This window comes from Mustelus asterias, unplaced genomic scaffold (genome assembly GCF_964213995.1).
Source record: "Mustelus asterias unplaced genomic scaffold, sMusAst1.hap1.1 HAP1_SCAFFOLD_536, whole genome shotgun sequence".
Taxonomy (NCBI): domain Eukaryota; kingdom Metazoa; phylum Chordata; class Chondrichthyes; order Carcharhiniformes; family Triakidae; genus Mustelus; species Mustelus asterias.
Window position 1 is genome coordinate 253,345 of NW_027590487.1, and position 10,219 is coordinate 263,563.

At 51.1% G+C, this 10,219-nt stretch overlaps 1 protein-coding gene across 1 annotated transcript in view; it reads left to right on the forward strand.

The window, feature by feature from the left end:
• Positions 1 to 2,524, forward strand: part of LOC144486959 (protein phosphatase PTC7 homolog) — a 36,926-nt gene extending 34,402 nt beyond the window's left edge. The window contains exon 2 of the mRNA XM_078204975.1: positions 2,071 to 2,524. Coding sequence (XP_078061101.1) covers positions 2,071 to 2,255 — 185 coding nt within the window. The 3' untranslated portion in view covers positions 2,256 to 2,524. The remainder of the gene's footprint in view (positions 1 to 2,070) is intronic.
• The last annotated feature ends 7,695 nt before the right edge of the window (positions 2,525 to 10,219 follow it).

Sequence of the window (10,219 nt, forward strand, 5' to 3'; positions counted from 1 at the left end):
GCGGACGACACGAAGATTGCTGGAGTTGCAGATAGTGATAAACATTGTCAGAGAATGCAGCAGGATATAGATAAGCTGGAACATTGGGCGGAGAAATGGCAGAGGAATTTAATCCAGATAAATGTGAAGTGATGCATTTCGGTAGATCTAATGTAAGGGGGAGCTATACAATAAATGGCAGAACCATCAGGAGTATAGACACACAGAGGGACCTGGGTGTACAAGTCCACAGATCCTTAAAAGTGGCAGCACAGGTGGAGAGGGTGGTGAAGAAGGCATATGGCATGCTTGCCTTTATTGGACGGGGCATAGAATATAAAAGTTGGCATATGATGTTGCAGCTGTATAGAACAATGTTTAGGCCACATTTGGAATACTGCGTCCAGTTCTGGTCGCCACACTACCAGAAGGACGTGGAGGCTTTGGAGAGAGTACAGAGAAGTTTTACCAGGATGTTGCCTGTTATGGAGGGTCTTAGCTATGAAGAGAGATTGGGTAAACTGGGGTTGTCCTCCCTGGAAAGACGGAGGATGAGGGGCGACCTAATAGAGGTGTATAAAATTATGAAGGGCATAGATAGGGTGAACAGTGGGAAGCTTTTTCCCAGGTCGGAGGTGACGAACACAAGGGGTTCAAGGTGAGGGGGGCAAGGTTCAACACAGATGTCAGGGGGATGTATTTTACAGAGGGTGGTGGGGGCCTGGAATGCACTGCCAAGCAAGGTGATTGAGGCGGACATGCTGGGATCGTTTAAGACTCATCTAGATAGCCACATGAACAGACTGGGAATAGAGGGATACAAACAAATGGTCTAGTTGGGCACATGAGCGGCGCAGGCTTGGAGGGCCGAAGGGCCTGTTCCTGTGCTGTTTTGTTCTTTGAGGCTAGCATTCATTATCCTGTTCCAAGTTGCCCTGAGCAGTTGATGGTGGATTGCCTTGAACCACCGGTGGTTTGATTATTTCATTTTGGGAAGACTAAAGTGATTGTCTTTCGTCCCTGCCACAAATTTTGCTCTCTATCCAGCAGTTCCATCATTCCCCCTGGCAACTGTCTGACACCAAACCAGACTGTTTGCAAGATCAATGACATGTTTTACCCAAAGATGAGCTTTTGACCATCTGTGCTGACTATTTCTACCCCGTAACATTGCCCTACTCTGTCCCACCCCAACTCCTCTGCTGGAATCCTTGTTGTTACCTCGAGACATGACAATTCCGCCACGGTCCTAACCATCCTTCATTTTCCTACCTCCTATAAACTTGAGGTTTAAAACTCTGCTGCCCAGCCTAATCATGCACCAGATTCTGTTCACCCATCACCCTCTGTGCTCACTAGGCTACATTGTCTCCTGGGTAAGCAACACCTTGATGTTAAAAGTCTTGTTTTTCAAATCCGTTTCTATCTCTGTAACATCCTCTGATATCAACATAGGTACACATAGAGCTATATTGGTGTGGGAGTGGCAATACACATAGGCCCAGGGGAAGTTTCCTTCCCTAAAGGACATTCGAAAGCCCGTTTAGTTTTAATGTCTGTGGAACAGCTACATTGCCACTTAATGATTATGGGCTTTTTATTTTCAGCTGAATTTGAATTCTCAAACTGTTTTGGTGGGATTTGAACTTGTATTCTCTGGATTATTATAATCGGTGCACTCTGCCCATATAGGAACAGGAAGAAGGAACATGTGCTGCTATTTCTTAGACTTAATCAGTTTGAGGCTAGCCACTAAAAGCACCTGTCACAGTAGCACAGGCAGATTCTTAACAAGTTCCCTTTTCTGCCTGTTACAAATAGAGATTTCCGATTTAAAATTTGCCCAGCTTGAATTGCAAATGTCATTATAGAGTCATTGCTTGATCAAACCCGGTAATTTGTTCGACTTCTAGCCACGAGACAACCATATTGATTGAACAGGGACTGCCATATCAATCCTATCGAAAGTCCGCTGAATCGCAGAACACTGGGCCTCTCAAGCTAGCCTCTTCTCACAAGCAATATTCCACTCACAGTTCTAAGAGGATTAGTGATCTTTGCAATGTTTACATGTTTCTCTCTCTCTTGCAGGGGTGGCTGATGGTGTTGGAGGATGGTGGGATTATGGTGTGGATCCATCCCAATTTTCCACCACGCTGATGCAAACATGTGAGCGACTTGTCCAAGAAGGACTGTTTGTTCCTAGCAACCCTGTGGGTATCCTGACAGCTAGTTACAATGAAATGCTACAGAACAAGGCTCCATTACTGGGTTAGTGGAAGATTTGTTTCTTGGTGATGAGAAGGAAACCTAGCTGTCAGGCTAAAATCTCAAATACTGATGGATGTTTGCACATCATACGAAATCTGTCTGCACAATGACTACGCATGTCCGTAAGGGTGAGCAGGGGTCCTAAATACTCAAGTTATTAATTGCTGGAAATTTTTTTTTAAATGTTCAATTAATTTTTATTAATGTTAAATTGCTGAATTTCTGCACACCAATGTTTATAGTGACTATTTGGATTAGATTAAACCAGACTTTGAAAATAAGATTAACTGCAAGGACAAATTGGATTGTTTTCATGTGGAGTGTGGTAGTTATTTGAATGCACTTTCTGAAACGAATTTACCCAGACTGCCCTCTCATTACATCAGATTTTGTATGAAATGAGATGTGTGAGCTCTAATGATCATGGAATTCTAAATCTAGGCGATTGCACCCATAACACTTCACTTGAATATTAGTGATCTTTGTGCTGATTCCTCACTTGAAGCAGCCTGACATTCTCAAAGTTACCAAGCCCCAAAGTATAAAAGGTCACGTTTCCAGGGATTGTCTCAGTTCAGGAAAGTTTTTTTGTTTTGTTTATTTATTAGTATCACAAGTAGACTTACATGCACAATGCAATGAAGTTACTGTGAAAATCCCCCAGTCGCCACAGTATGGCGCCTGTTTGGATACACTGAGGGAGAATTTAGCATGGCCAATGCACCTAACCAGCACATCTTTCGGACTGTGGGAGGAAACCGGAGCACCTGGGGAAAAGCCATGCAGTCACGAGGAAAGCGTGCAAACTCCACACAGACAGTGACCCAAGCCGGGAATCGAACCCGGGTCCCTGGCGCTGTGAGGCAGCAGTGCTGACCACTGTGCCATCATGCTGCCCACCATTCATCACATTGTCTCCACATGTTGTGAATCTAACTTAATCGCCTGAGCCACAGGGAGCCAACAATCAGTTCATGCACTGGCCTATTTCTTTAGCTGGAGCAACTACTTGAACAAATCCGTTCAAGTTTCAGTCACTTGATCTGCCCTTTGAACGTGACACCTTAAGAGTAAACTAAATTATCACAGTGCTCAGGCTGAAATTACTCCCTGCTCTTGCATCCTTTATTTGCACACTGTTTAGAAGGGTGATTAAAATTTTAAAACTGCACAAAGGCTGTGAAGGGAGAAGTGCCTTACCTTGTGATCGTCATTCTAACTCTTAAGGGATATTTATTATTACTTTTCATACAATTCCACTTGGGTTCTTTGAGGCCTCTTTGGCCCTATTCAGTAACTAATTGTTTTTGATTACATTGATCCATAGGCAATGCCTTAAGAATGATAGTGTGTGGAAACGTGAGCACAGAAGTTCACTGCAACAAAACCGGTACAGGGCCCAGCATTGTCTGGGCTCATTTTTCAAATGATTCCCCTAGTAGAAACTGCAAGTTCTAACCCTTGGCAAAAGCAATCTGACACCTTAGCTGGATTAAATATCTACAGAACTTAAAGATTTAAGTTTACATTTTTATTCACAAGGGATGTTATTGCTAACAAAGCTATCATTTATTGCCAGCCTTTAACTGATGGTGAGCATCCTTCATGACATAAGAACATAAGAAATAGGAGCAGGAGTAGGCCATCTAGCCCCTCGAGCCTGCCCCGCCATTCAATAAGATCATGGCTGATCTGAAGTGGATCAGTTCCACTTACCCGCCTGATCCCTATAACCCCTAATTCCCTTACCGATCAGGAATCCATCTATCCGTGATTTAAACATATTCAACGAGGTAGCCTCCACCACTTCAGTGGGCAGAGAATTCCAGAGATTCACCACCCTCTGAGAGAAGAAGTTCCTCCTCAACTCTGTCCTAAACTGACCCCCCTTTATTTTGAGGCTGTGCCCTCTAGTTCTAGTTTACTTTCTAAGTGGAAAGAATCTCTCCACCTCTACCCTATCCAGCCCCTTCATTATCTTATAGGTCTCTATAAGATCCCCCCCCTCAGCCTTCTAAATTCCAACGAATACAAACCCAATCTGCTCAGTCTCTCCTCATAATCAACACCCCTCATCTCTGGTATCGGGGGGGACGGGGGGGGGGGGGGGGGGACGGGGGGGGGGGGGACGGACGGCGTGTGTCAGAGATGGGGGGGGGGTGAAAATGACGTGTGTCAGAGGTGGGGTACGGTGTGTGTCGGGGAGCCACATGTTGAGTGGGAGACATGTGTCGTGGCAGGAGCGGGTGGGCATGTGTCAGAGGTAAGTGTGTGTCGGAGGTGGTGGGGGGATGGTGGCGTGTGGGGGGGGAGCGGCGTGTATTGGAGGTGGGGGGGGCGGTGGGGTGGAGCGGCGTGTGTCGGAGGTGGTGGGGGGGTGGCGTGTGTCGGAGGTGGGGGGGGGTCGGCGTGTGTCAGAGGTGGGGGGGTCGGCGTGTGTCGGACGTGGTGGGGGGGTGGCGTGTGTCGGAGGTGGGGGGGTCGGCGTGTGTCAGAGGTGGGGGGGTCGGCGTGTGTCAGAGGTGGGGGGGGGTCGGCGTGTGTCAGAGGTGGGGGGGGTCGGCGTGTGTCAGAGGTGGTGGGGGGGGTGTCGGCGTGTGTCAGAGGTGGGGGGGTCGGCGTGTGTCAGAGGTGGGGGGGGTCGGCGTGTGTCAGAGGTGGGGGGGGGGGGTCGGCGTGTGTCAGAGGTGGGGGGGTCGGCGTGTGTCAGAGGTGGTGGGGGGGGCGTCGGCGTGTGTCAGAGGTGGGGGGGTCGGCGTGTGTCAGAGGTGGGGGGGTCGGCGTGTGTCAGAGGTGGGGGGGGGTCGGCGTGTGTCAGAGGTGGGGGGGGTCGGCGTGTGTCGGAGGTGGGGGGGGGGTCGGAGTGTGTTAGAGGTGGGGGGGGTCGGCGTGTGTCAGAGGTGGGGGGGGGTCGGCGTGTGTCGGAGGTGGGGGGGGGGTCGGCGTGTGTCAGAGGTGGGGGGGGTCGGCGTGTGTCAGAGGTGGGGGGGGGTCGGCGTGTGTCAGAGGTGGGGGGGGGTCGGCGTGTGTCAGAGGTGGGGGGGGGGTCGGCGTGTGTCAGAGGTGGGGGGGGTCGGCGTGTGTCAGAGGTGGGGGGGGTCGGCGTGTGTCAGAGGTGGGGGGGGGTCGGCGTGTGTCAGAGGTGGGGGGGGGTCGGCGTGTGTCGGAGGTGGGGGGGGGGGTCGGCGTGTGTTAGAGGTGGGGGGGGTCGGCGTGTGTCAGAGGTGGGGGGGGTCGGCGTGTGTCGGAGGTGGGGGGGGGGTCGGCATGTGTCAGAGGTGGGGGGGGTCGGCGTGTGTCAGAGGTGGGGGGGGGTCGGCGTGTGTCGGAGGTGGGGGGGGGGGGTCGGCGTGTGTCAGAGGTGGGAGGGTCGGCGTGTGTTAGAGGTGGGGGGGTCGGCGTGTGTCGGAGGTGGGGGGGTCGGCGTGTGTTAGAGGTGGGGGGGTCGGCGTGTGTCAGAGGTGGGGGGGGGGGTCGGCGTGTGTCAGAGGTGGGAGGGGGTCGGCGTGTGTCAGAGGTGGGGGGGGTCGGCGTGTGTCAGAGGTGGGGGGGGTCGGCGTGTGTCAGAGGTGGGAGGGGGTCGGCGTGTGTCAGAGGTGGGGGGGGGTCGGCGTGTGTCAGAGGTGGGAGGGTCGGCGTGTGTCAGAGGTGGGAGGGTCGGCGTGTGTCAGAGGTGGGAGGGTCGGTGTGTGTCAGAGGTGGGGGGGGGTCGGCGTGTGTCAGAGGTGGGGGGGGTCGGCGTGTGTCAGAGGTGGGAGGGTCGGTGTGTGTCAGAGGTGGGAGGGGTCGGCGTGTGTCAGAGGTGGAGGGGGGTCGGCGTGTGTCAGAGGTGGGGGGGGGGGTCGGTGTGTGTCAGAGGTGGGGGGGGGTCGGCGTGTGTCAGAGGTGGGGCGGGTCGGCGTGTGTCAGAGGTGGGGGGCGGGTCGGCGTGTGTCGGAGGTGGGGGGGTCGGCGTGTGTCGGAGGTGGGGGGGGAGTCGGCATGTGTCGGAGGTCAGGGTGGAGGTCGGCCTGTGTCTGAGGTGGGGGAACGCATGGCGGGGGGCACATGTTGGGGGAGGGGAGGCGCAGGTGGGCACCTATCGAGTGGAAGGCCCTTGTCGTGTGTGATGTGCGGGTGGGCGTGTGTCAGTGACGGGGGGCTTGTGTCAAGTAGGAGGTGCATGTTGGTGATGGGGTGGTGCTTGTCGGGGCATGTGTCGAGTGGGAGGCATGAGTTGTGGGATGTGCGGGTGGGCGTGTGTCAGGGGGAGGTGCATGTAAAAGGTGGGTGTGGGTATGTGTGACATGGGTGCTGCAGCTGCTTGGTGGGTGGGGAGGGGGGCGGAATTGTGTTATCTGTCTGTTACTGCAATACAGTAAGAAGTCTCACAACACCAGGTTAAAGTCCAACAGGTTTATTTGGTAGCACAAGCCACAAGCTTTCGGAGCGCTACTCCTTCGTCAGGTGAGTGGGAGTTCTGTTCACAAACAGGGCATATAAAGACACAAACTCAATTTACAAAATAATGGTTGGAATGCGAGTCTTTACAGGTAATCAAGTCTTCAAGGTACAGACAATGTGAGTGGAGAGAGAGTTAAGCACAGGTTAAAGAGATGTGTATTGTCTCTAGCCAGGTCAGTTAGTGAGATTTTGCAAGCCCAGGCAAGTCATAAGAACATAAGAACATAAGAAATAGGAGCAGGAGTAGGCCATCTAGCCCCTCGAGCCTGCCCCGCCATTCAATAAGATCATGGCTGATCTGACATGGATCAGTACCACTTACCCGCCTGATCCCCATAACCCTTAATTCCCTTACCGATCAGGAATCCATCCATCCGTGCTTTAAACATATTCAGCGAGATAGCCTCCACCACCTCAGTGGGCAGAGAATTCCAGAGATTCACCACCCTCTGGGAGAAGAAGTTCCTCCTCAACTCTGTCTTAAACCGACCCCCCTTTATTTTGAGGCTGTGTCCTCTAGTTTTATCTTCCTTACTAAGTGGAAAGAATCTCTCCGCCTCCACCCTATCCAGCCCCCGCATTATCTTATAAGTCTCCATAAGATCCCCCCATATCCTTCTAAACTCCAACGAGTACAAACCCAATCTCCTCAGCCTCTCCTCATAATCCAAACCCCTCATCTCCGGTATCAACCTGGTGAACCTTCTCTGCACTCCCTCCAATGCCAATATATCCTTCCTCATATAAGGGGACCAATACTGCACACAGTATTCCAGCTGCGGCCTCACCAATGCCCTGTACAGGTGCATCAAGACATCCCTGCTTTTATATTCTATCCCCCTCGCGATATAGGCCAACATCCCATTTGCCTTCTTGATCACCTCGTTGGGGTTACAGATAGTGTGACATGAACCCAAGATCCCGGTTGAGGCCGTCCTCATGTGTGAGGAACTTGGCTATCAGTCTCTGCTCAGCGACTCTGCGTTGTCGTGTGTCGTGAAGCCAGCCTTGGAGAATGCTTACCCGAAGATCAGAGTCCGAATGCCCGTGACCGCTGAAGTGTTCCCCAACAGGAAGAGAACACTCTTGCCTGGTGATTATCGAACGGTGTTCATTCATCTGTTGTCGTAGCGTCTGCATGGTCTCCCCAATGTACCATACCTCGGGACATCCTATCCTGCAGCGTATCAGGTAGACAACGTTGGCCGAGTTGCAAGTGTATGTACCGTGTACCTGGTGGATGGTGTTCTCACATGAGATGATGGCATTCTTGTCGATGATCCGGCATGTCTTGCAGAGGTTGCTGTGGCAGGGTTGTGTGGTGTCGTGGTCACTGTTCTCCTGAAGGCTGGGTAGTTTGCTGCGGACAATGGTCTGTTTGAGGTTGTGCGGTTGTTTGAAGGCAAGAAGTGGGGGTGTGGGGATAGCCTTGGCGAAATGTTCGTCTTCGTCAATGACATGTTGAAGGCTCCAGAGAAGATGTTGTAGCTTCAACGCTCCGGGGAAGTACTGGACGATGAAGGGTGTTCTGTCCACCGTGTCCCGTGTTTGTCTTCTGAGGAGGTTGGTGCGGTTTTTCACTGGCGCGTCGGAACTGTCGATCGATGAGTCGAGCGCCATATCCTGTTCTTATGAGGGCATCTTTCAGCGTCTGGAGGTGTCCGTTGTGATCCTCCTCATCTGAGCAGATCCTGTGTATACGGACGGCTTGTCCATAGGGGATGGCTTCTTTAATGTGTTTAGGGTGGAAGCTGGAGAAGTGGAGCATCGTGAGGTTGTCCGTGGGCTTGTGGTACAGTGAAGTGCTGAGGTGACCGTCCTTGATGGAGATGCGTGTGTCCAAGAATGCAACTGATTCCGGAGAGTAGTCCATGGTGAGTCTCATGGCGGGATGGAACTTGTTGATGTCATCATATAGTTGTTTCAGTGATTGTTCACCATGAGTCCAAAGGAAGAAAATGTCATCGATGTATCTAGTGTATAGCATCGGTTGAAGGTCCTGTGCGGTGAAGAGGTCTTGTTCGAACCTGTGCATGAAGATGTTGGCATATTGAGGTGCGAATTTGGTCCCCATGGCTGTTCCGTGTGTCTGGATGAAGAACTGGTTGTTGAAGATGAAGACATTGTGGTCCAGGATGAAGCGGATGAGTTGTAAAATTGCATCTGGATATTGGCAGTTGTCGGCGTTGAGTACTGAGGCAGTTGCAGCAATGCCATCGTCGTGGGGGATGCTGGTGTAGAGTGCCGAGACATCCATTGTGACGAGGAGTGCTCCTGGTTCAACTGCTCCATGTGTGCTGAGTTTACTGGAATGTCAGCTGGAGAATCTTGATCTAGTGTGTGTTTGTGTGCCAAACCTCGGTATGTTCAGTGCCAAAGCAACTGCTGACCCAGGGAAGAAACCTGTCTTGTGACAGGGAGTGGAACTTCGAAGCACTTGTTATAAAAGGCCTCCAGGATTAAGGAATGTATTTGTCGCAGTCAGTACTGAGATTGTGTGTGCAGTTGGATATTGCTGCTGTTGTTGGTTTTGCTGAAACTCTGATTTAATTTGCATGATCAAATTAGCCTCTTCCCATTTACGATTTGAGATTAAAAAACAAATACTGATTTATTTATGTGAAAAATCCCCATATATATTGTAATGGCTCCATGGGACGATCCTTATCTTGCTGCAGCTGGGAAGGGACAGTTGATTGCGTTTTGGGAACGTTTGCACGTGTTTCCTTCAATTGGCGTGCTTGATCGAGCTCATTTTAACTTTTAACAGCCTGCAGCGGTTGTGGCCATGAAACAAGGGAGCATGTGTGAAAGGGCTACTTCAGTAGAAATCACAAGCAAATCTTTGGCATATTCGGAGCATGAGCAATATACCAGATTTGAGTAATTCTTTTCAAGCTTTCAGTGGTAACATGCATTGCTTCTGAGTCAGAAGGTTGTGGGTTCCAATCTCACTCCCCAGGTTATGGTGTTGTGAAGAAAAACTTTGACAGCATTCAATCTAATCTGATGGTATGATCTGAGGAAATAATGTTTTCCTCTGTCAGAAATGGGGTGGGGAGGGGGTGCGAAGGTGTGGTGAAGTTGTCTCAAAGTTGTCTAGGGAGCACAGTCTCAGATTAAAAGGTAGGCCATTTATTTACTCTGAGGGTGTAAAGTTCTCTACCCCAGAGTGCTGTGTATATTCAAGACAGTGAGCTAGATAGCGAAATGGGAAGGTGTGACTGATGGAGAGCTGTGTTGTGGAGATTTAGAGTGAGGCCAGAGAAAGAGAGGCAACAGGAAGGACAGGCACAATGCAGACCAGGGCAGCATGGTTCTGAAGGCTCTCTGTGGGGCTGGAGGTACGGGGCAGAAAGTAATAGTAATAGGAGTCTCTACATAATTATGGAAATGGCTGGTGACCTCTGTAGCTGAGAAAAAATCCTGAAGGATGTGTTGCCTACCCAGCACCAGGATAAGGAATATTTCACAGCAGCTGGAGAGGAATAAGGGGTTAAATTCAGCTGCCGTGCTCCCTGTAATA